At 34.2% G+C, this 27,500-nt stretch overlaps 1 protein-coding gene across 2 annotated transcripts in view; it reads right to left on the bottom strand.

The window, feature by feature from the left end:
• LOC145247461 (PR domain zinc finger protein 1-like) overlaps window positions 1-27,500 on the bottom strand; it is a 137,679-nt gene that overhangs the window by 29,698 nt on the left and 80,481 nt on the right. For both annotated transcript variants that reach the window (XM_080109246.1, XM_080109247.1), the window contains exon 3: window positions 13,390-13,512. In XM_080109246.1, the coding sequence (XP_079965372.1) occupies window positions 13,390-13,512 (123 nt within the window). The remainder of the gene's footprint in view (window positions 1-13,389; window positions 13,513-27,500) is intronic.

Here is a 27,500-nt window from a genome sequence, read left to right as displayed (position 1 = left end):
TATATTTATTTATTTACCAGTGGGGAAAAACCGGACTAGAGTGCTCAATGTGTAGCCAGAGCAGTATATATATATATATATATATATATATATATATATATATATATATATATATATATATATATATATATATATATATATATATATATCTCAAGTTAAAGTTATTCAAGAGAGAAAACTCTTGAATTTAACGAGGCTATTAAGAGTGGTTAATAAAAAGTGCGAGATACATTTTTATTGATAAAGACAAATTTATATGGTTTCGACACTGAACATACTAATGTTTCGTACAGGAGGCCGGTCAAGATTACAAGTCCTCGTCAGGCGACTTAATAAAGATTGCCTTCTACTGAAGAAGTCCGGCTCTTAAACCTTTTTTAAAAGCCGGATTCTTTAGTGAAAGGCAATCTTCTTTAAGTCGCCTGACGAGGACTTGTGGCTTTGACCGATAATCTGTCCAAAACATTAGAATGTCCAGGGTCGCGACCATGTATAATTGTCTTTATTAATGTATATTTACTGCTTAATTTTTTATTTTTATTTTATATGTGTATATGTATTATGTGCATGTGTAGGGAGTTTAGCAGCAAGATTTCTGTTCACATTAAACTTGAACTTCTGCATGTCAGAACAGTTGGGGAAGCAGGACATCGGAAGAGAATTCCAAAGTCCTGCCGTCCTGGGGGAAAAACTATTAGAGTAAAAGGCTTTCTTACATCTAGGGATCTCATCTAGACTTCAACCGCTGTCCCCTCGACGAAATGTTGCATCTCTTTGCCTATTTTATAAGTATTTTAATGGTAGATGCTCCGACGAACTACGAGCCCTTGTACTCACTCGACATAAACACCCCCACCAAACCTGATAAGCAGCAAAGTCCCACCCCTAAACAGTAGAAATCCCTAAATGTAAGAAAGCCTGCTACTCTAATAGTTTCTTCCCCAGAAGCTGCTAGACTCTGGAATTCTCTTCCGTGTTCCTGCTTCCCCAACTGTACTGACATGCAGAAGTGCAAGTGTAATGTGAACAGACATCTTGCTGCTCAACTCCCTACATAGTATCCCTGCAACTTATGTCCCTGATAGCAGTCCCCTTACAACAAAGTGGCACTGTGCCTTGTTATGGGGGAAAATGTAATAATGATAAAATTAATCTGACGAATTAAATAAGGAAGGGAGGGAGAAGATGATCGTCAGTTTGTTTCCCTTTCTCTCTCCATCTATTTATCCATTTATTTTTGTTCCGCTATCTTGTTTTGGCCAGTCACCCGGGACTTCAGTGAACTTTCGCGGGGCCGCCAAACATGCGTGAAACCGGTGTAATATCTTGATTAAAAGATGGCAAAAAGCAATCTTCGTGCGGCTGATTCCCTTTCAACGGTTGTACTAAATATACCCCAAAGCCGATATAAGTATCTTTATAGATTTTTGCCGTCATCGGACTCGCCGTGAAATGATATGCTGACGACTCCCACCACCCCCGCCCCGCCCACCTGTGATACGCTCGCCGCGACTTTGACAATCTAACAAAAAGCCTCAGAACAGCCACAATTAGTTTTCGTAGTGAGTAATTATACGTCTCCAGCAGCTGGTATATTATTTAAGACTATCTGATGTACTCGTTTACGTAGGGTCTTTTTTTTTTTTTTTTGCAATAGGTTAATGAATGAAATCAATTCCTAAGAAAAATTAGAGCTTTATTATTATTATTATTATTATTATTATTATTTTTTTTTTTTTTGCAAGGTAGTCATCACTTCTCAAGGCCCGAAACCACTCGAGGATAAAGGTTATTGAATGTAAGGTGATAGTTTAGAACCGTTAATGATGTAGATTGGGAAGAATTTGGATTATTTAAGGGGACGGCTCAAAAAGAGTTTGTTTACATTGGACTTGAAAGCTGCCATGTTGTAATCGGCTGGGAAGCAGTCCAGTGGAACAGTGTTCCACGTGTGGGTAGTTCTAAGAAAGAAACTTTGTTCATGGAAATATGCGTTTAGAATTAGGCACAGATAAAGAGTGGGAAAATTGTTTATAGTGGTTGTAGCTAGTCGAGTGTCTTTGTGAAAGTTTAGCAAGGGGGGCATAGATGGAGCACTAGTTAGGAGTGTTCTTCAATCACCAGAATGCGTTCACTTCGTCGGCGGAATCAACTGGTCATATTTCTGTAGCCATAGTTGTGATGTGGCAGTCGAAGTGTCCGCCTTTCTGTTTTATTCAATCATTTTTTCGCCACACTTAAAAGTTACATTTAATGCCATCCCGTTTGGCGGTTAAGGGAAATAAAAAAGCGGAGTGTCGAGAAATTGCAACTGAACACAACCAGCTTTTCTGCAAAAGAAAATAACCTTCCTTTCTACGTGTCATTGCGGACTTCCGATCATGATCCAACTTCCTGTACACGTATCTCCCATTCTACTCTTACTTTTAACTAGCAAGACCCGTGGAAATTCCACAGAATGAGAAATATATTTAATCAACAAATATGTTTTGATAAAGCTGATATTTTTCTGGGTAGCTCAAAAGATTAGTTTTGAGGGCAGAAAAATCAATAGCGCGCAGCAAATATGAGTTTATTAACATTTCTATGAAAATAGTGTCCATTATATTTTAAATATTGATGCCTCCGTTCAGTCTCGAAAGACAAAGGATACCCCCTGTATGGGCAGCTGCGCATGCAGTTGTGAGGCAAGGGTTGCGTAATCTCAACCACACTTCTCCTGAATCGGCATTGTTTGAGTCCAGTTGCAAGGAGAAGTCCAGGATGACTGGAAACAATGCTGAGATAAGCGGAGAGCACATACAGCACCTGGAAGTCCCAAATGGTCACCCATTTAGTACTGACCAGATTCAACGTTGCTTAACTTCGGTGATCCAGCAGGAACCGGTTTGTCAACGTGATTATTTCGTATATATTTTTAAAAATATATTTTTTAAAATATAAAACTGATACAAATGAGATGAATCAGTAAGTACTAATAAATACCCTGCTAAGTGTTGAGACATCCTGTTGAACAAAGATGGCGGTGGAGAAGCAGTGCAGTCCCGATACTGAGTGTAAAGTAATTGCTAGTAAAAAAGATGGCGACCAAGAATGAAATGCGGTCCGTGACATAGTTAACGGCGAACTGATTGAATCCAAAATTCGACAATTTTTACAGTAACTTTGGAAGATTTTCATTAGTTGGTTAGCACAACCGGTGGTTATAAAAACGATCTACGAAATCATTGGTCTCAACCCCCCCCCCCATCGGGAGTCAAAAACATTTCACACACTCAGAAAATAATATTGTGCTACATAGTCCAATACAAATAATAAAATCACATTGTAGGAGACAAATTTTTAATTTATCCCTTCAATTCAGCACTTCTTAGCATCGTTCTTTTCTTTTTTCTTTTTTTTTTTTTTTACACAGTGATCACCATTTATCAAGGCCCGGAAGCCACTCAGGGATAAGGGTTATTGCAAGTACATTACGTTAGTGTAGAGATTTGATGAAGTGTTTACTTAAGGAGGCGGTTCATTAGGAATTTGTTAACATTGGACTTGAACACATCCAAGTTGTAGTGCGGTGGGAAGCAGGCAGACGGAACAGAGTTCCACAGGCGTGCAGTTCTAAGAAGGAAGCTTTGTTCATGGAATCCACGTTTTGATTTAGGCACAGATAAAGAGTGGGGGAAATTTTTCACAGTGGATTCGGCTAGACGGGTGTTTTTCGTGAAAGATTGGCGAGGGGGGACCAGAGATTGGAGTTCAGACGAGCACCTGCCATGGAAATAACGATAAAACAAGGATAGGCTCGCAACGTCTCTTCTGTGGGAGAGAGGTTGCAGGGTAGAGAAAAGGGCATCCCCCACTAAGCCACGAAGTCTATTTTGTACTCTGTCAAGGCAGGATAGACTGTTTTTTTGCAGCTCCTGCCCAGATATGGCAACAGTATTCCATCCTTGGACGTACTTGGCTTTTATATAGATAGAGAATTGCATCAGTAGTGAGATATCTTCTGGAGCGGTAGAATGCTCTCTTTTTTACGTAATGTTTTGTCGAATTCTTTCTTTGGTGAATAACCGCTGCACGTCGAAATGACAAGTTTCTTTCTCACGCTATTGCAACAACGATCATATATTATTATAATGATATTCGAAAACGGGGCTACATCAAAGAGAGGTAATTTTTATATTATTGTCTTGGATTGTTTGGTTGGCCTTTTGAAATACAAGTTCCGCTCTTTTACCCCTTTTTTTTGGGGGGGGGGAGCAGTTCGATTTTCAAAAATTGTTCTTGGCCTTTTTCAAAACGTAACGTACAGACTAACCAAGGAAGGATCACGCAAACTATTATATTATATATTCCAAAAGTAAAGCCTCCTATATTTTTAACTCAAAAAGTTGAAGAGCTATGAAGACGGGAGTGATGCGATTTAAACGAGCGACCTTTTGTGACCTAGAATTTATTTTTCTACATAGTCACCATCATTCTCAATGCACTTTTGCCAACGATGAACGATGGCTGTGCATGAGTGTCCGAAGCGCTCTTTGTAATACGCTGATCGTTCCAAAAGTAAAGCCTCCTATTTTTTTAGCTTAAAAAAGTTGAAGAGCTACGTTAACGAGAGTGCTACTATTAAAACGAACGACCTTTTGTGATCCAGAATTTATTTTTCTACATAGTCACCACCATTCCTAACGCCCCTTTGCCAGGAATTCAATAACGAATCTCCGCTTCTGACGCATGTCCATGACAAGGGTTATTTTCTTAGATTCTCACAGCATCAATATCTACAACGGAGAGATGAAATGCATAAGTTCAGTCATCATAATAATGCATTTGTAATCCCCTCTGATCCATATTGGCGGAATAAAAAATAGGAGGCATTACATTTTGAACGCCCCTCGTACTCGTAAAACAAGCACAGGAATGCTACATTGTGGCGATGGGACATGAGCTGGGACTTGGTTGACAGTGAGAGACTTATTAGATTAAAGAGTGTTTTTAGACCCTCTCTCTAAGATGACATAATAATGACACATGGCATACGACACAAACCGACATTCAATGACGTACATGTAGTTTTACAGGTTCTACAACAAACTACCGCTTATTAAGGCCCAAAGGCCACTCGAGCATAAGGGTTCACAAGTTTGTCATGTGACTGATGAGACTACGTCTTGGATGATTGAAACTGCAATGGGCTTGAAGACAACCATGTTGTAGACAGTTGAAAAGCAGCCCTCTGGCATTGTGCTCTAATAGAGAGATATGTCGATGTGTGTGTGTGTGTGTGTGTGTGTGTGTGTGCAGTCAACACTAACCCTATTCAGGGTTTAACCGGCTTCCTCCGAAGGAGGAAGTTTCATGGGAGTATGAAATTCACAAGCGGCCCCTAGTCGCATGTATATATATCCCCGTTAGGGGAGATGACGACTTTTTTTTTGTTAACTTTTTTGCAGGGAGCTGTCGACGTCCTCCTACATACAGCACCTGGACTTCCCAAATTGGTCACCCATTTTAGTAATGACCGGGCTCAACGTTGCTTAACTTCGGTGATCTGATGGGACTGGGCAACAGAATTCAAGCAAAGACCATATGTGGGGGCAACCCCACATATAAGACCATTGCTCTTGTAGCAATCAGTTATTGGTCAATGTCGGGGAAACTCTTCATACCAATTGTCACTATCCAACTTCCCCCCCCCTTCACTCTCCACATTAAAAAATGGTCTTGTGCCTAATTTGATCAGTGGTGAAGCAAATTAATACATCCATTGACCGGCAGGAATTGCCACATCCTACACTGATGATTTCGTAAGCATGAGACACTAGTGTCTAAATGTAAAACAAAAGTATTATTTAATTATATATTTTAAATGTTATACTTGTATTGTGTTATTATTTGGTCATGTGGAAAATGCGTACTGTAATATTTCAGGAAAAAACTACCTTCGTCAGGTATGTGTTCGACTTTCAAGCTGGTTTACTAGTGCTATTGTAAACGTTTACTTCCTACTTTCCTTAACTTATTTATTTTATTTGTTTACTTAATTTTGTTATTTTATTTATTTATTTATTTATTTGAATTAGGTATTTTATTTATTTACTTACGTTAATTAGTTTATTTAATTTATTTAATTTATCTAACATTGAAATTACGATTCGTTTTGATTGTTTTTTTTTTGTTCCTTTCTTTTAATATTTTTTTTCAGTGCACTCAGTTTCGCTTTGGTTCGTTTGATATTGCTAATATTATTATTAATTTTATTTTTTTCGGAAACATCAAAAACCACTCCTAATCTCGCCAACAGGTCAGATAAACGAACGTCTGTAAGAAATTGGTGTACTAAATCGCAACAAAAGCCCTCATCGGTGTATGTGCGCGTGTCCAGGTAAAAAATAATGAAAAATCACTTTCTTTGTCACACACAAAAATAAATAAATAAATAAATATAACAAACAAATAAATGAAACCAACTACCGGAAATTGTTTTTTTTTCTCTCCTTTTTTCAAAGCTTTGCATTCACTCTCAATGGTGGACAATTTCCTTTTGACTAACGAATAAAATTACACTTACAATTTGCGGACGTCTCAGTCTATAGGAAGGAGAGGGAGACGAAAAAGTAAATGGAATATAGATAACATTTAATCAGGAAATAAGAAAACAACAATAAAAACAACAAAACCGAAAAGGAATTTTTTTCAAACAGAGAAAAAAAAAAATACTTGTCTATGAGTGTAAAACTAGTCCGTAAAATCTGAGAAATTTTTTATATCTGACATTTTGTTTTTTTCTATATTTCCTTACAACCAAAAAGGAAAAGTAAAAAAAAGGAAAAGTAATATGTATATATTTTTTTATAACAAAAAGGAAAAGTAATATATATATATTATAAAAAAAGGAAAAGTAATATATATATATATTATAAAAAAGGAAAAGTAATATATACATATATATATATATATATATATATATTATAAAAAAAAGGAAAAGTAATATATATATATATTTATAAAAAAGGAAAAGTGATATATATACATATATATATTATAAAAAAGGAAAAGTAATATATATATATTATAAAAAAGGAAAAGCAATATATATATATATATATATTATAAAAAAGGAAAAGCAATATATATATATATATTATAAAAAAGGAAAAGCAATATATATATATATTATAAAAAAGGAAAAGCAATATATATATATATATTATAAAAAAGGAAAAGCAATATATATATATATATTATAAAAAAGGAAAAGCAATATATATATATATATTATAAAAAAGGAAAAGCAGTATATATATATATTATAAAAAAGGAAAAGCAATATATATACACATATATATTATAAAAAAGGAAAAGTAATATATATATATATTATAAAAAAGGAGAAGTAATATATATATATATATTATAAAAAAGGAAAAGCAATATATATACACATATATATTATAAAAAAAGAAAAGTAATATATATATATATATATTATAAAAAAGGAAAAGTAATATATATATTATAAAAAAGGAAAAGCAATATATATATATATATATTATAAAAAAGGAACAGCAATATATATATATATATATATATATATATATATATATATATATTATAAAAAAGGAAAAGTAATATATATATATATATATATTATAAAAAAAGGAAAAGCAATATATATATATATATATATATATTATAAAAAGGAAAAGTAATATATATATATATATATATATATATATATATATATATATGTATATGAGTACTTCATTTAATCACATAAATTACTATATGAAAGTATTATTTTATGCGTAACATTCACGTAACTTCAACAGTGCTCAATACATAGGTAGAGCTAGGTAGTAAGTTATGAAAATATATACGGCAATTATGCTTCACAGAATATTCCTTCCGCGTTTCATCCACGCAGGCTTATGCGAAGAGTTGTGGTTGTCTCCCGTTTTTATATACGCACATTCTATTTAGCTTTTAGTTAATATATATATATATATATATATATATATATATATATATATATATATATATATATATATATATATATATATATATTTTATTTATTTATTTTTTTTAAATATAACATATATAAAAACGAGAGATTCTCAAACGGACATGGTTTCTTTCACTTTTTTATCGAGTTTAAAAAAATTCCCGCCGTCCTGTCCTGTTTGTTTGTCTTTTTCGTATAAATGTCGAAACTAATCAAACGCAAACGTCTGGCGCCTGGAATTCCGGCCGAGTAGCATCTGTTCTGTAATTCGTTCTTGGTCAATGTAGGGAAAACCCTTCATACTGACGCAATTCCTATTTATTTGGATACTGCCAGAGTGCCCCCATTTGGGGGGGGGGGAAATGGTTTTCATCCGCATTATAAATGACCATATGTCTAATTTGCTTTCGTGGGGAAGCAAATAAATTCCACGATAGAAAGCGGAAAGCTTAACTGGCCCTCGGCCAGATTTAAAAGCAACTTTCATTTCTGCCCCGACTCCTATGATGATTAAGTTCATTACTAACTCATTGAATACCTTGATTAGGGAGGAAGACTAATTACCCCACGTTTTCGAGTTCGATCCCACCTCTCTATCTATGTTTTAAAAAAAAAATTTTTTTTTTTTTAATTTCAATATCCTCCACCCAGTCAAAAGTTAATTACCAACTCATTCACTATCCTCTTCTTTTTTTTTCACGTTCTTTTCCTCCTTCGCGGTACGGGTTCGAGCCAGCCTGCCTGCTTGCCTACTACGACCTTTTTTTTTTTTTTTTTTATTCAAAACACACCCTAAACACCCGGGCAATGCCAGGCACCCCCGTTAGTTTTAAATAAATAGAAAAAAGGGTTTTCAATATGAATACCAATATACCATTTTTTTTATAGGAGTATAGATATATATAAAATTAACTAAAAATTTTTTAAATGCTTTCAGATTACAGATTGTACAATACTGTAAAATTTAAGCCCATATAAATACTAGTATCAATATTCATAAGACAATCCCAACCAGATAAAAAAAGCTCAATATACGAGATAAGGCAATAGTATAAATGTAAATTTGCATCTGAATTTTGTAAATAAAAAAAATTAGGACAAATTTATTCTTCGACAAAGGATACAAAATTTTAAAGTTCTTTTTATTAATCCATCGATGCCTCCGTTCAGTCTCGAAAGACAAAGGATACCCTCTGTATGGACAGCTGCGCATGTAATTTTGAGGCAAGGGTTGCGCAATCACCAACCACATCTCTCCTGGATCGGCACTGTTTGAGTTCAGTGGCAAGGAGAAGTTTTCAAGTTTTTTCCTTAATCAATGGATTTTCAATAATTTATGCGTGTGATGTAATCCATAAAGAGCGATAAGGTATTTTAACATTAAAAAACTCTCCATTTTTTTTTTATCTTGATTATATTTTTCTTCATTGCCTTTGATTTTTTGACTGTGCCTCTATTTTTCTTCATTAAACCTAACTAAACCATAGAATATACTTTAAAAAATATCTTGGCTTCTTTTAGGCTTTTCATGTAAGCTTTTTAGTTTCTAAATCTATGTACTAAATAGTAACATTTTTCACTGCCTATAAACTTTATTTTGCTAAAAAAAAAAGATTCCCTCTGATGAGATGAGCCATTTATTGAAAATCCATGGATTAAGGAAAAAACTTCTAAATTAACAAAAAAAAAATTGTACACCTTGTCGAATAAAAAAATTGTCATCAATTGTTTAATTTACAAAATTTAATTCTAAATTTTCATATTATCGTTTGGGCGATCGGGTTTCGATCCTGGCTTGAGGTAGTTACTTGTCTAGCTGTACTGGTGAGCTGTGAAACAGCTAACCGGTACTGTATATGAATGACTATAATGCTCCCTATCTTAGGTTGAGCATTTGAGAAGTGATAAACAAATTACCATTAGCGTATGAAGCAAACAAATAGAGCTTAGGTATTTGGACGATGTCAAAACATTGTTAATTCACTGCCCGCATAGCAGCAGCTGCATAGCGCAACGGTTAGAAGCTCTGACTGTTGTTTGGGCGGTTTCTTGAGGTAGTTGCTTGTCTAGCCGCACTGACACAATAAATAGAGAAGTAGTCAACCACCTCAGCAGAAATAACCTTAGCGACACGCAATATGGTTTCCGCTCTGCTAGATCTACAGCAGATGTGCTAACGGTTATATCTCATAGGATTAACGAATCTCTCGATAAAAGCTTAATTTCTAGGGCAATTACTCTCGACATATCAAAGGCCTTCGATAAGGTTTGGCATAACTACTACACAAGATTTACAGCTACGGTATAACTGGAAATGTTTTCTCTATCATTAAGTCATTTCTCTCAGATAGGCTCATAAGAGTAGTTGTTGATGGGCAGAAATCAGAGGTCCACAGTATTAATGCTGGAGTCCCTCAGGGGTCCATACTGGGCCCAACTCTCTTCCTGATCTACACCAATGATCTCCCAAAGCACATACTAAAATCTTTCGTTGACATCTATGCTGATGACACGACCATCTATGGCAACACATCAAAGGCCGTAAATGATGATGTTCTCTCTGATTCTCTCTCCTTTGATCTTGAGCGCGTGGTACAATGGGGAAAGAGGTGGCTGGTTACCTTTAATGCATCTAAGACCAAGCTCCTATCTCTACATCATAAACGCTCTGATCCCCATCTGGCATCAATTGAAATGGATGGCTCTCGTCTAAGGGAGGCCCCAGGATTTGATAAGCTCCTGGGTTTGACCTTTACACCTGATCTTAAATGGAACACATACATCAAGTCTGTGGCCAAGGTCGCTGGGAAAATGGTGGGATCCTTCTACCGCTCCAGAAGATATCTCACTAATGATGCAATTCTCTATCTATATAAGAGCCAAGTACGTTCAAAGATGGAGTACTGCTGCCACATCTGGGCAGGGGCTGCAAAAAACAGCCTATTCTACCTTGACGGAGTACAAAATAGACTCCGTGGCTTGGTGGGGGGATGCCCTTTTCTCTACCCTGCAACCTCTTTTCCACAGAAGAGATGTAGCGAGCCTGTCATTGTTCTATCGTTATTTCCATGGCAGGTGCTCGTCAGAGCTTCATTCTCTGGTCCCTCCTCGCCAATCTTTCTCAAAAAACACCCGACTAGCTGAAACCACCGTCAATAATTGTCCCTACTCCCTATCTGTGCCTAAATCAAAACGTAGATTCCATGAACAACGCTTCTTTCTTAGAACTGCACGCTTGATGAACTCTGTTCCGCTTGCCTGTTTCCCTCCCGACTTCAACCTGGATGTCTTCAAGTCCAACACAAACAAATTCCTGATGAACCGCCCCCCCCAGTAATGACACCTTACCAATTCTTCAATACTATTGCTACACTATCCCTTTGATTACTGTACACACAATAACCCTTATCCCTGAGTGGCCATTGGGCCTTGATTAGTGGTGAACTCCATGTAAAAAAAATAGTACTGTATGCGGATGACATATATATATATATATATATATATATATATATATATATATATATATATATATATCGGTTCTTATTTTTGAGCACTCTAAAGTTGAAATGTAATTCTGTCACTTAAGTTCACATTGCAGATTTGGCAACTATCGGTTATTTTAAGTCTAGTTTGGTTTAACAATTAATCATAAAGAATCTGACACCTGAGCAACGTTTGCAAATTGCAAATGATACGATCAATTTACTGAAACATTAGATGAGCGAATAATTTCACAAAATGGACATGTTAACGTGTCATCTTGTTCTTATCAATTTTCTTTGATGATTTGTAAAGTCCCATATCTACGCTGATAAGCCAGACAGAAGAGACTACTTTGAAAATACCATTCGACCCGTTATTACCGAAATACAGCCTAATTTAATGCGCAGAGTTTGTGAAAGTTAAACCTGTAGATTATACCATATACGCACGAGTCGCGAGATCATATGCCTGAAATTGTATTTAAACTATAAATGTTAAAATTAATCTCTGAATAAAGCACATGTTTGTATGATAAAAATATTTTTATGTGATTTATTTTAATTCAAAATCATTCTTAGTGGATATTTTATTTATGTAAGCATTGTTTAAATTTTGATTAACGCAGAAAATTTTAAAATAAACATTTATTTATTCATATCAAATTTTCGGCGATATAATGTCTTCGTCAGGAGCGCAATGTAGACTTTAATGTATTGTGGACTAAGTCACTGCGGAGAGGCATGTGGAGTTTTTTCCCGCACAAGTAGAAGGGCCCGGAATATAAATTCAACAGTATGTCCTTTGATATGATAGGGGCGTGTTCGAAATGAATGTTGCTGTTTAGAGAACGATTGAAGCATGGTACTTGACTTTTTCATTTTAAACTTTCATTCAAGCTATTATATAAAAAATGTTATATTTTAACCGGAGGTTCTCTGCAGTGCAATGTAGACTTTAATGTATTGTGGATTAAGTCACTGCGGGGAGGCATGTGGGGCTTCTTCCCGGTGCACCATAGTGGGTCTCCAACTAAAGCAGGCAATTAATCGATTTGATTGAAAAATGGGTGAGTTTGCCGATTTCGATGACAATAGAATATGGGAGTCCGAAACATTCGTTTATCATCATTTATTCCCAGGTACCGTCAGGCCTTCCTGCTAATATATATATATATATATATATATATATATATATATATATATATATATATATATATATATATATATATATATTGGAAGTCCTTTTACCAGAATACGATGTTCAGCATACCTTTTTGTTGTAAAAATCTAATGGTAAAACATCTGAAGAAGTTGGTGGGGACAAGATATGGACACATAAATCGTAAAATTGCCTTCCCACTAACGAAACAGCTGTAATGAAAAAAAATCCAGGAAATAAACAAAGGTTATAAAAAAGAAACCGTGGGTCTTTGAATTTTCAACAAAATTTTGCACTATATATATATATATATATATATATATATATATATATATATATATATATATATATATATATATATGTGTGTGTGTGTGTGTGTGTGTGTGTGTGTGTGTAGTATCAGGGTAATTTTATTCAAAGTAATATTCCATATTCCCTTCGAAAACACTTTTATTTATAAACAAATTGTTTCTGCGCATTTCAAGAAAACATATTCACTCTGTGATTTACAAAATATTACATTTGACAGTGCATACAAATTCCAAATTCAGTCGGATATTATTTATATAATGAAAATGATCGATGTTTTGACTTAGTTATGTAACGATTGGTCAAGTGATGTTGACGCTATGTAGTACGCAAACAAACGAACCTACAAACATACATAGTTACAAAGTCAACCGAAAACATAACTTCTTAAGCCGAGGAAACGGGCTCATCATTTCGGTCGTCTCTTCAAGACTTACCTTCCATGTTTTTCTTAGATCTTTGATATTGAAAGTACAGTGTTCAGCAGGAACTATATCACCAACCAAAGGACCAAATCGAGTTCCTCTTGGAATGTAGTCAATACTCCAAACTCCGAGTTCCTTAAAATATAAAATATGAAAATCAAAAAAGTAAAAAAAATGTGAATGTGCAAAAGAAATAACTCATTATATAAATGTAATATATATATATATATATATATATATATATATATATATATATATATATATATATATATATATATGAGAGAGAGAGATATGTGTGTGTGTGTGTGTGTGTGTGTACACAATTGCGTCTAAAACTAAGGGAATTTTTTTTTTAAACCTGTGAAAAGCTGAAATTTTGACAACTGGTAGTCGTTATCATCCATAATAACATGCTAAAATTTGAATCATTTGCAAAGGATAGAAAAAGAATTATAACATTTATTTATTTTCAAAATAGTTTTGGACGCTACTGTATAAATTGAATAAAACAAACAAACAAACAATAATAATAATAATAATAATAATAATAATAATGATGATGATAATGATGATGATGACCGACTCTATGTGAAAAAAAAGAAGGCGGGAGAGGACTGGATTGTATAGAAGACTGTGTGCATGGCACAAAAAAAAAAGAAGAAGAAAAATATATAACGCAAAACACGGAAAGGATGATCATGGTAGCGCGAAATACTGAGAAAATCAACAAAACAGAAAACAGAAAAATAAAGGATAAGACGAGAAAAGAAAAATGGCTGAAACCACTGTCAATAACTTCCCCCACGTTTAACTGCGCCTAAATCAAAACGTAGATTCCATGAACAAAGCTTCTTTCTTATAACTGCACGCCTGTGGAACTCTCTTCCGTTTGCCTGTTTCCCAGCTGACTACAACTTGGTTGTATTCAAGTCCAACATAAACAAATTCTTGATGAACCGTCCCCTTACGTAATCCAATCTACCAAATTTCCATTAATAACGACTACTACGATATTGTCCCATTCTACGCTTAATAACCCTTATCCTCGAGTGGCTCCTCGGCGCCTTGATAAGTGGTGACTCCTATGTAAAAGAAAAAAAAACCAACTACATGGAAGATTCATAATGATGGCAAAAGATGAGAATAACGAAAACACTTAGACATGGAAGCGAAAAGAACACATAAGCTGAGAAACTGAATCCCTAAAAATTACAGCACAAGATAACTCGATAAGAACCAACCACATCAAAGCAAAGATCGATAAAACAAGAAAACAGTAAATGCAGACTCTGTGGATAAAGAGACGAAACGATAAACCAGATAGTAAGTGAATGCAGCAAACTGGCTCAAAATGAATACAAGAGCAGACATGACCAAGTAGGAAGGGCAGTACACTGAGAATTATGCAAACTGCATCCCGAACGCACAGATAATTGGTACAAACATAAGCTGGCAACAGTACTTGAAAACGATAATCAGAAAATCCTATGGGACATGGGCATACAAACTGATGAACCCATCCAAGCAAGAAGACCGGATGTCGTAATAATTAAAAAGAAAGAAAAGTCCTGTCAAATCGTAGCCTTTACTGTTCCAGCCGACCACGGGGAAGATATCAAAGAAAAGAAGAAACGAAGCAAATACACAGAGCTAGCCAGAGAGCTGAAAGGGCTATAGAAGATGACGAAAATCTAAATAATACCTATTATAATAATAATAATAATAATAATAATAATAATAATAGTAGTAGTAGTAGTAGTAGTAGTAGTAGGAGCATTAGGAACAATCCCGAAAAACTTTTAAAAAAAGAATTGAAGAAACTGGAACCAAAGGAATAACTCGAGAAATACAACGAGCAACAATAACGAAAACATCTGAAATATTAAGGAAAACCCTTGAATGTGGAAACTAACACGCATGTGCAACAAGCGCTGACCAGACAAACTGCTGCAGAGGCAAAACATAAAACGCCGCATGGAACCAAGAACATTGAAGCCTCATATCTATAAGTTCTCTAACCCCACCCGCATCCCCCATTACCACATGACTGACCCCCCCCCGAAAATGTGAGACCAAACAGTCAAGTAGAGTTAAGGAGGAAGGAAAAACCGAAGCGAGAGCACTGACCAGATTTCCGCTGGATAATTTGCCACTCAAACTCTAGTGAAGAACAATAGCCGTTGCCAACGAGAAATTAATGGCAAGCAACTGTTGCGATAATGCAAATTTATTTACAAATGTTATCGAAAGAGGTGGAGAGTACTGGAAATCTGGGGAGACATGTTGTCACTCAGTTTCCAAGGAACACTACAGGCTGTTTTCAAGGAGAAATCTTTGATGCCCTGTGTGAAAGCTCCTTGTGAGCCGCCGCCGCCGCCGCCGCCGCCGCCGCCGCCAATAATAATAATAATAATAATAATAACAATAACAATAACAAGAAGAAGAAGAAGAAGAAGAAGAAGAAGAAGAAGAAGTTAATTAGGCCCCGCCTGATAAAAATGACAATCCTCAAAAATTATTTTAAATGGAAGCGTAACAGACTAAAAAAAATTAAATTTAAAATGTTTGCATGATAAATAGAAAAAATATTATTTCGAACTTAAACGTGATATGCCAACACTGTTATTTTTAAATGAGGCGTAACAGATAAACATTATATATATTATTTAAAACTCAAGCATTACGGACAAAAGAAAATGTTTATTTTTTTTACTGCAGTTTGGCAAACCAAAGAAAATATTATTTTAAACTGAAACGTTACGAACCAATTTTTTTTTTAAGACCGAAACATTACAGACTAAAGAAAAGAGTATTCAAAACTAAAGTTTACTGGACCAAGAAAATTTCATTTTTTTTACTGAGGCTTGGCAGACCAAAGAAAATATTTAAAACTAAAACGTTAAGGATAAAATATTAAACAAACAAATAAACAAGCAAACAAATAAAAATGAAACGTTACAGATTAAAGAAAATATTATTTCAAACTAAGGATAAACGGACCAAATAATACTATTTTTTTCTATTGAGAGTGACAAACCAAATAAAATATTATTTTAAGCTGAAACGTTACAGACCAAACATTTTTTTAAAATCTGGAACGTTACAGACTAAAGAAAATATTATTTTAAACTGAGGTTAAACGGACCAAATGATACTTTTTTATTGAGAGTGACAGACCAAATGAAATATTATTTTAAACTGAAACGTCACAGACCAAATATGTTTGTAAAAACTGAAACGTTACAGACTAAAGAAAATATTATTTAAAACTGACTCTTAACGAACAAAAAAGTACTATTTTTTACTCAGGTTTGATAAACCAAAACATATTATTTTAAAATGAAATGTTACGGACCAAATATATTTTAAAAAAAACTGAAACGTTACAGACTAAAGAAAATGTTATTTCGATACTTGTACAGTTTAATCAAGACATTAAAAAATTAAAATATCAAAAACAGGTTATACTGTGCGCATCTGTTTTGGACTGAAGATCTCTGAAAAAAATTCACTTAATTTGATCGAGTATTTTTTTGTTGTTGTTGTTGTTTTACAGCGGGAAAACACATTTTTATGACAGCGCGTTGAAGGTAGCCATTTAAAAATTTTTTTGAAAACGCCACGTGGAGATTCAGTTTAAAGCGCCGACACTCCCTCTCCATTTTTAATACTAGCTTTTCCTCCTAAAAATCGAAATATGATTACCTTTTGCTCGGTATCATAACAAATTGTTTTTTCGCTGTAAAAAAACAAAAAAAACCCACTTGATGAAATTAAGGGACTTTTTTTTTCGGAGAACTTCATTCCATAGCGGGTACGTACAATATAACTTTTTTTTTTCGATATTTTCATTTTTTTAATGTCATGATTAAACTTTACAAGTACCATTATTTCAAACCGAAGCTTAACGGACTAAAAAAAATACTATTTTTTTTTTTTTTTTTACTGTGACTTGACAGACAAAATAAAAAATTAAACTGAAACGTTACGGACTAATTCAAATATTATTTCAAACCGAAGCGTAACAGACCAAATATTTTTTTTAAAACTGATATTATTTTAAACTGAAACATCACAGACCAAAAAAATATGTTAAAATGTAACTCGAATATAAGAAACCCAGATATAAGAAAAAGCGGATTTAAGAGAGATTTTCTCTGGTCCCAAATGTTAGCCTGTATTAATGTACAGTGTAAGATATAAGAAACCCCAGATATAAGTATAACCCGGATACAAGAGCGCCCTAGAAGAAGGCTCTTATATCCGGGTTACATTGTGTGACCAACTAACAAAGCCATTGGTGGTGACGCTAGAACGTATCGTGACGTAATCTTACAAAGAATTCGGTAGATTATCTTAATTAAAAAAATATATATTATTTCAACCTGAAGCAGAACGGACCTACAAAATCTTCGATAGTGACGCAGTGACGCTCCTTGTAATATTATTTTACAAATAATGAGATTTGTTACCTGTAAAGATACTTAAAAAAAAAATAATAATTACTTTAAAAAAAATTAACGACAATCCTTGAAGAAATAAGAGTCGACCTTAATGTCTGACACGTGATCAGCATGTTCTCTTGTGGTGGTCGTTTAATGTCCTAAAATTGTCTCAACAATTCTGCTCACGTTCGATTTATTAGCATCCGCCTTGCTATTTAACCCGCCATGTAATTGCAACGGTGACAACACTTTCATTTTGCTGGTAATTGAGGCCAAAGTAACTTTGACTTGATCATCTATTGTTTTTTTTTGTTTGTTTTTTCTTACTAGACTCCATGTTTCATTCCAACTGTTCACACCGAGATTTTAAGTGAGTAAAAAAAAAAAAAAAAAAAAAAAAAAGGCAAAGGAATAATAATAATAACATTCGATTATTCAATTATAATCTGCTGAGTAACTACAATAAAAAGAAAAGCCGTATGTTCAGTGTTTGTCTCATTTTGCTTCATTCACTTCCGTTCTAACTGTTCACCCCAAGATTTTACGTGGGTACAAAAAAAAAAAAAAATAATAATAATAAAATTCAGTTATTAGTCCCCCGACAAAAGAAGGGTGGACCTGTAAATTCCCCCTTGTCCGTTCGTCTGTCCGCACTTTTCTCAAATACTACGTCTTGGAATTTTTTGAAATTTTGCACAAACATTAAACATGATATGAGTAAAAATGTAACAGAACGGATTTTTCGGGAAAACTCCGGATGGTCCCCTTCCCTAGGGATGCTTTTCAGGTTAAAATGGCTAAAATTAACACTTTTGTGCTTATTAAAAAAAACGATGCCTTGGATTTTTATAACTTTCTGAAAAGTTGTAACTAACTGATTTCTATGTATTTTTGTTTGTCTATACTTCGCGATAACACTTGGGTGTGGCCCAGGGGCTCTTTTAGGGCTAATAAAAAATACTCCATTTTTGGGACTATTTTACCATATTTGTCCCAAATTTTCTGTGTATGTCTATTTAGCAGTTTTGCATGGTGCTGAACTCAAATTTAAATATATTAAGGCCTTGGGGACTTTTGGGACTAAATGGGGGAGGGGGCAAATGCTGAAGTTAGTCATTTCATTTTTTTTTGCATGGTGCAGAACTGAAACTTACATATGTTAAGGCCTGAAACTGCACCGTTTTGTTCATTTTCACCAGGAGTTGACGTCCCCTCGGGAGTTTTGGACCTGGGTGGAGGTGGGGGCAAATGATGGACTTGGTCATTTTTTTTTTTTTTTTTTTTTTTTGCATGGTACCGAACTCAAATTTACATATGTTAAGGCCTAAAACTGCACCGTTTGTTCATCTTCACCAGGATTTGACGTCCCCTGGAGAGTTTTGGGGTTAAATGGGGGGGGGGTGAGGGCAGATGCTGAACTTAGTCATTTGCTCTCACGGGGGGGGGGCATGCATGCTTAACTTGTTCAATTATAATCTGATGAGTATCTTTATGTTTACTTTTTAGTCTTATTTTATTTCAGTCCAACTTCACAAAAATCAAATCTCTTTTTAGGCCATAAGACTTACGAAGATTAAGATCATCGTATGATGAATATATTATACTAACGTGGCTTCCCGGTTTCGCTCGGGCGTAAAATACGCTTAAATATGTTATTTTAATTTGTCCAAATATCGTATATATTATTATAGAGTCGTGATTAAAAAAAAAAGTATCTGATGCTTTAGCTAGAATCGAAACCGAAGAATTCAAAGCTGGTGACGATGCCGATATACCAACCTGGCACGTATGACGAAGTGACTAAAAATTAAAAATAAACTAGTTTCGGGGAGATAGAGTTTGAAAATCTGGAGATAGACATATAGTCTTTTATATATTAGACTAGCGCATAGGCACCCGTAAAATACGCCTTAATATGATATTTTTATTTGTGCAGATTTCGCAGATATTATTATAGAGTTGTGATTTCAAAAGTAAAACAAAATGTATTTGGGTGCCATCAGCCAGAATTGAAACCGAAAGTAAAACTATAGTATTCAAAGGTGGTGACGTTACCACTGTACCGATTAAAAATTTAAAATAAACTAAGACGTTACCACTGAACCGATTAAAAATTTAAAATAAACTAAGACGTTACCACTGAACCGATTAAAAATTTAAAATAAACTAAGACGAATGTACAAAATGTATAACGATATTTTCAATTTTGATCCATTTTTCTACCCCTTAAAACAATACCCATAAAAGAACGGTCCGTAAAAAATCCAATCATTTGAGGCCCCTAGCACTGCTCTGCGATTTTAGTTTCGGAGGAGATAAAGTTTGAAAATATGGAGACAGACAGACAGACATATAACCTTTTATATATTAGATTTGAAATTTCAAAAAAAGACAGTTATTCTTATATTATACACCCTAAAACCGTTTGAAATACCTCCAAAGATACCAAAATTTGAGGAAAATATATTGATATTGATGTTATTAGCATGAATGTTATTATCAATATTCCAGTAAAATCGTATATGCCAGAATTTTCATTTTCATAAATTTAATCAAACTAAATATAGCTCACATTTGTACCCCTTACGCCTAGCAGCTGTTTTTCGAAATTTATACTGATTGGTTAATTAGTTTAGGAGTTAACCTTTACATTATGATAGCCACTTCTTGACAGTCGCTTGTCATTTCTTCAGCTTGATTGTCTAACGTTCATGTGCACGTAGGTGGCTCTTAAACCCATCGTCATTCTTGCGTAATCGTTCACAGATGTGGCAGGGGAACTTGCTAATATTTGGTGGTATTTGTGAAAGGACTTCTTCTCTTGGGTGTTTCATTTTACTTCAGTGAACGTTCTCAGAAACAAAGCGGGTGCCTTTCCTATGGTTAGCACTTGATCTTTATATGAGATGAATGGATATTTGAATATTTATTAATTTTTTTTTGTACATCTCAGGCAATAAGACAGAACAGAAGTTTAGAACATAAATTTCGTCTCCACAATTGAACCATTTAAATATATTATTATAATAGAAAAAATGCGAGCATGAAAGGTAATATGGTGAAGTTTAAACATGGAAAAGTAAAGGACTAGTCGTTAAAACTGGAAAAGGAAATGACAAGATATTCTAGTAAAAAATATAATAAATTTAAACTTTAAAATATTGCAGTATTAAGAATTGATTATATAATTTTATAAATTGAATTTAAAAAAAATTCTTAATGCTGCAATATTTTAAGTTATGCGTTGTTGGAAATACCAGATATAAAGGCGTTGGGGTTTTTTCCCGTCTGTTTCTTTGATATAAGGACAACTTTATACAAATTAAACTTGAATTATGCGTTGCTAGCACAAAGTTTATTCCAAAGGGCAGCGATTCTCATTGAGAAAGCATCCCTCCCTCCTTCAGTTCAATTGAAATCAACGGTGAAATAATTTCTTGTGATGTCCGCGTAGACCTTTTTCTGATAGGGGAGAGAATAATATGTCCTGAGGTATATCATCCAACTGCTCACGCCGAGACTTGAGTCAAAGATACAAAGCAATAGTGGTACTATTCAGTTATTAAATTACAACCTGATAACATATATCTACTATATAAAATAAAGTCTTATGTTCAGTCTGTATGTATATGTGAGCACGTCTAAAAGCCAGATACTCCACAATATACCATTACGAGCATTACATCATCGGATTCGGTGTGAGCATGATTTGTTTGTGGTAAAAAAGAATACTGTAATATTGTATTAGAACATTGGGGAGGGTAAATCTGATACATATCGCCTATGTAAAGAAAAGTCGTATATTACGTCTGCGTATATGATATATTTATGCTGCCAAGAAAGAAAACTGCAATATTGTTTAGCTATTAAATAAAGCGAAATATGATTCCGTCTTTGTGTCCGACTAAAAGACAGACATTTTACCAGATACACTTAGAATAGTTCTTCTTGCTTTCTTTTTATATTGAACTAGTTGCTCAGAGAGAGAGAGAGAGAGAGAGAGAGAGAGAGAGAGAGAGAGAGAGACAGAGACAGAGACAGAGACAGAGAAAGATAGATAGAGATAGATAGATAGATAGAGAGAGAGAGAGAGAGAGAGAGAGAGAGAGAGAGAGAGAGAGAGAGAGAGAGAGAGCGAGAGTGTGTGTTAGAGAGAACTTAAAACTTCTACTTTGTTATTCTCGTTCCCGGGTAACACCAGATAGTCCTGCTAGTTTTTTATCTAATAAAATTCATCTTTACATCTGTCTGTGCGTTCGCCAAAAAGTAAAAAAAAAAAAAAACACACACAATATAAACTAATCAACCTTATATCATAGGATTTAGTGTGAGCCAAATATGGTTTTAGCAAAAAAAAAAAAAAAAAAAGAAAAAGAAAAATAATACTGTGATTGTTGTATACAATAGTATATTAAAAAATATAATTTTTTATTGGAAAATCGCTTCAGACAATACATGAAACCACTTGATGTAAATAAAACTATACCCCCCAAAAGAAGACGCACTTTGGTCTATTAAAAATTGCTCGTAAGCTCCGTCAACATTCCCCGGCAGGGGCGTCTCAGACAGTCAACAATAACTTTACTTCCCCCAAAAGACGTGAAGCAACGAACTGGAAGGGTGAACCTCCTAGAACTACACAGGACCAAAGGCAAGCAACAGGGAAAACGACACTTCAATAATGGTCTACACTCTGTTGGCTTTCGTGCCAAAGTAAAATCATGGGCTGCACAGGCTGCAGTTGTCACTATGCCAAGAGACATGTGCTTCCGGTATTTATAGTCAGAAGAAGAATTCATTGTAGTTGGTAAAATAGGTAGTACAACAGAAGTATTATAATCAGAGCTATGACAACAAAATATTCTTATTATTGTTTTGACTCTCAAATATATATCCGACACAGTTAGACACAGCTAATCAACCGAGAACCACATAACTATATAAAAGCATATAAGATATCAACGGATACACACTGGAGAGTCAAAACAATGAATATTCTGTTTTCCTAGCCATAATTATAATCCCTGAGTGCATGGGGGAGGGTAAATCATTTTATTTCATTCTTTCATGCAGTCGCGCAAAAAAAAAAAAAGAAAAAAAAAGAAAGAGGAAAAATGCTAAAATTATATGTCAGCTTTATATGGCTTTCTTGTTTTCTTTCTTGCTGTATTATATTGAATCAGTTGCCAGAGAAAGAAAGAAAGAAAGAAAGAAAGAAAGATAGAGTGAGAGGCAGTCGGTGAGAAAAGTAAAAATGTGTAGACTTGGGTAAATGGTAGCTTCCTTCAGTCTTAACAGACTATGGATACCCACTGCATGGGTGCCTGCGTGTGGAATTTCTTTTAGCAAGAGTTGCGCAATCAACAACCACACCTCTCCTAAGTCGGCGTTGTTAAATACTAGTGGCAAGTGGAGGTTCAGGACGGCTGGACGCAATGCCGAGATAAGTGGAGAGCATATACAGCGCCCAGAATTCGCAAATGGTCACCCATCTGGTACTAGCCAGACTCAACATTGCTTAACTTAAATTAAATTTGACGAAAACTGGTGTGTACACGCGATTATGCCGTATATATATAGATAGATAGATAGATGCTCTTTTCTCTTCCCTGCAACCGCTTTCCCACAGAAGAGACGTTGCGAGCCTGTCTCTGCTTTATCGTTATTTGCATGGCAAGTGCTCATCTGGGCTTCAATCTATGGTCCCCCCCCCCTCGCTAAACATTCGCGAAAAATACTCGTCTGGCCGAAACCACTATCAATAATTTTCCACACTCCTTGTCTGTGCCTAGACCTAAATGTAGATTCCACGAACAAAGTTTCTTTCTTAGAACTGCACGCCTGTGGAATTCTCTTCCGATTGCCTGCTTTCCACCTGACTACAATCTGATTGTCTTCAAGTCCAACGTAAACAAGTTCTTGATGAACCGTCTCCCTAAGTAATCCAATTTACAAAATTTCCACTACTTATGTTTACTACGTTATAATCACATTGACTAATGTATACCCATCAAACCTTATCCTCGAGTGGCCTCCGGGCCTTGATAAGTGATGATTCCTGTGTAAAAAAAACAGTAGATAGAGAACTTTTAAAAGAAAGATGTTATATATGCTTTGATTAAATCCTCTGATCTGTGATCTATGATCCCGAATAACGTCGGGGAGGCCTGCTCATCGATTACATAAAGGAAATTCATACTTCCACCTGTCTGTGCCCGTTAAAATATATACTCCTATAAACTTGTGTTTTTGTGTATTGATATTCATATTAAAAACTCCTTTTTCCATTTATTTAAAAAGAAAATACAACTTTCTTATATATGGTTCGTGGAATTGCATTCATCTGCAAAACATCTAGCTAATTTGCACATTCTTTTAAACATTCATTTTAATCAATTACCTATTTGTTGCATCGGTTTTCTTATAGGATGATCTGTTCCTTGTTTGACCGGATTTTCTTCGATAATCGATTATTGATACTTATCGAAGACATTCCGATACAAAACCTAAGAACACTGCCAGATACATGAAGTACATTTGTGTAAAATTTTCATAAAAATTGGCCAAACCGTTGTGAAGCCTATAAGAAACAAACTTACACTCACAGACACACACAAAATTTCATTTATATAATATCTATCTATCTATCTATCTATCTATCTATCTATCTATCTATATTTTTATCTATCTATCTATCTATCTATCTATCTATCTATCTATCTATCTATCTATTATATAAAGTCACTGTGTGCGTGTCTATGTGTGAGAGAGAGTCCCTTCCTCATAAGTTCCAAAAAGGCTGAGCCTATTTTCAGCAAATTTCACACAAAAATAATTTATATGTCTGGCAGTGTTCTTAGATATGTTTTGTACAGAAATCCATCCGATCAGTATCAGAGAATCGAAAACGTCGGATCTTTAAAATAAAGAAGAAGAATTTTGCAGAGGATAAATTTTACTTTACCTCGGCCAAGGAAGATAATAAAATCTCAGAAAATCATTTTCGAAAATCAAAAATCCGATCTGCAAAATAATTTTTCTTTCTTATAGATAAAAAGAATAATTTTTACAAGGGAATATTTTATGTTACACCGGCAAAATGAAATAATAAAATCTCAGCAAATCATTTCTTCTTAAAAAAAAAAAGAAGATTTATTGATATCTGGAGATATACCTAAATGGTAGATCATTCAACTACAGATCGAATAATCCCCTATTCAAGTCCGGGTGTGCCTCAACATTTTATTTGATTTTTTTTTTCTTGGTAATTAGTTTAATTTACGATAAAACAAGAGGTACCATTTAAAATTGCCGCAAATCATTTCTTCGTTTGCATATTTAAAAACTAAACATTAATCAGAAGTGACTTTTCCAGGGCATTTATCGTCAAGCCGAAATATAAGCTGACGTGATATTGTAAACAAATACCGACGGAAATTTCATGAACGATATTTTCATTTTTATTTTATTTTATTTATTTGCGAATTATTTCACCGGACAAAGCATTCCTCGTAATATATAATAATCAATAGAGGATTGATACTATAATAATACATACGCCATCTGCATAAATTAAAATATCATGTTTAAACGTATTGTACGATCGGACAACGCCGGGTGGCAAATATATATATATATATATATATATATATATATATATATATATATATATATATATATATATATATATATATATATATTTGTGTGTGTTGTGTGTGTGTGATTGTCGAATTTTATTTATTTATTTATTTAGTCATTTTTAATTTTTTCTTTTTTCGCTCCCTGAGCGTTTTATTATAAAAAAGAAGTTATTTGCCCTTTGTTTAAAATAAAAGTAGTAATTATTAATTAATATATATATATAAATAAAATTTACCTACATTTCTTATATATAAGAAATGTAGGTAAATTTTATTTTTCTCATAGTTTTCCTTAAAAGAGAAATGGACTTCATATTGTTCATTGTAAAAGTGTTTTTTCACAGCGTCTTGTGAAAATTTTCTAACGATATAAGGTTTGAATTTGCCCGAATGGCAGCGAAATTGTTACGAACGATGAAATACACTATCAATCCATTCTTTGATGTCTTGATTATGTTAAAACAATATATATATATATATATATATATATATATATATATATATATATATGAGGGGCATAAAGAGATATAGATAGATGGATAGATAGATAGATAGATAGATAGAGAGAGAGAGAGAGAGAGAGAGAGAGAGAGAGAGAGGTGAGTTATTTGCTGTGGTTGTAGTTAGAAAAGTTCTTGCTGTGAATGTTTTACAGAGGATGTCAGGGATAGCTCAGTCGAGCACTTACTATTTGCATAACGATTGTAAAGAAAGAGCTTAGAAGTTGTTGAGCCAATTGCGTTCGACTGCTTTCTCAACCTTTATTTTTACTCATGGACCCCTTTTCTCTTCTTTTTATCTTGGTGGACCCCTTCATAACTATTGGTCATAAGACAATCGAATCTTCTATTTTTCACTCATATAAATTTTGAGGTTTTAATAATCAAAGAAATAATATAAAATTAAGCTTTATTTTTAAATGAAAACTAATTTAATGCAAATAAAGTATTCTACAACAACAATAATAATTATGATAATAATGATAATAAGTAATAATAATAATTCTGTGGAGCCCCCCCCCCCCGAGAAATATTCCATGGACCCCGGTTGAGAACCCCTGCTGTAGACGAATAAAACTAAAAGGGCGACCATACGTTGTCCGTGGTTGCATGAGTATGAACGAATGCTCTACAATTCTAATATTTTTTATTGTTATCGAAATCGGGGAAATCGCCCATCTTTTAATTAAATCGATTGATTGCCTGTTCTAGTCGGGAAGCCACTACGATGCACCGGGGGGAAGCTTCGTATCCCTCTCCTCAGTGTCTTAGTTCATAATAGATTGTATTTTTCATTGAAATGTAGAAAACTTACCGTTGATTTTATAAAATTCTTTTTTGGGTTGAATTTGGTTTCTTTGGCTTGAATTAACATTTAAAATGCAAAAGTCAGGTATCATGGTTAAGTTCTTCTCTAAACAGAAACATTAATTTCGAACGCACCCCGGTCTTATCAAACTGCTTATACTATGCTCCGGGCTCGTCTGCTTGTGTGGTGGTAAAACTCATGGGTGGTTATGTATTTTTGGTCCCGCGCTATTTTTTAAATAGTTTTTCAGGTTAAATTCAAGTTTCACGATATCTTCTCTTTAATTAAATTGTTAGGTGGAAGCACACAATATTTACAAAACACTCTTCCCTCCTCATGTTAAGAATGACTTTTGAAATAATAACGTTATTATTTCAGAGCAATACAAAAAATACAAAAGTACCAACTTATGAAATACACTTGCGATGTTAGGCTGTATAAAGGTGTTAACTTTGTTACAAAATCGGACTGTTCTTTCTTTAATCGGATTTTTTTTTATTATCGATTTTCGATACTTGTTGTAGGCATTCCGAGACAAAACCTAAGAACACTCCCAGGTACATAAAGAACATTTGTATGAAATTTAAATACAATCTGAGTCCATAGGTAATTAATTGACTAACACACACAAAGTGCTTTTTATATATAAGTAAAAATTACACCTGCAAGGGAAGAGAGAGAGAGAGAGAGAGAGAGAGAGAGAGAGAGAGAGAGAGAGAGAGAGAAAACA

This window comes from Euprymna scolopes, chromosome 25 (assembly GCF_053919585.1).
Source record: "Euprymna scolopes isolate OS-2025 chromosome 25, ASM5391958v1, whole genome shotgun sequence".
In the NCBI taxonomy this organism is placed as follows: domain Eukaryota; kingdom Metazoa; phylum Mollusca; class Cephalopoda; order Sepiida; family Sepiolidae; genus Euprymna; species Euprymna scolopes.
The sequence above is the reverse complement of the archived record's forward strand: the minus strand, read 5'-3'. Positions and strand labels throughout refer to the sequence as shown.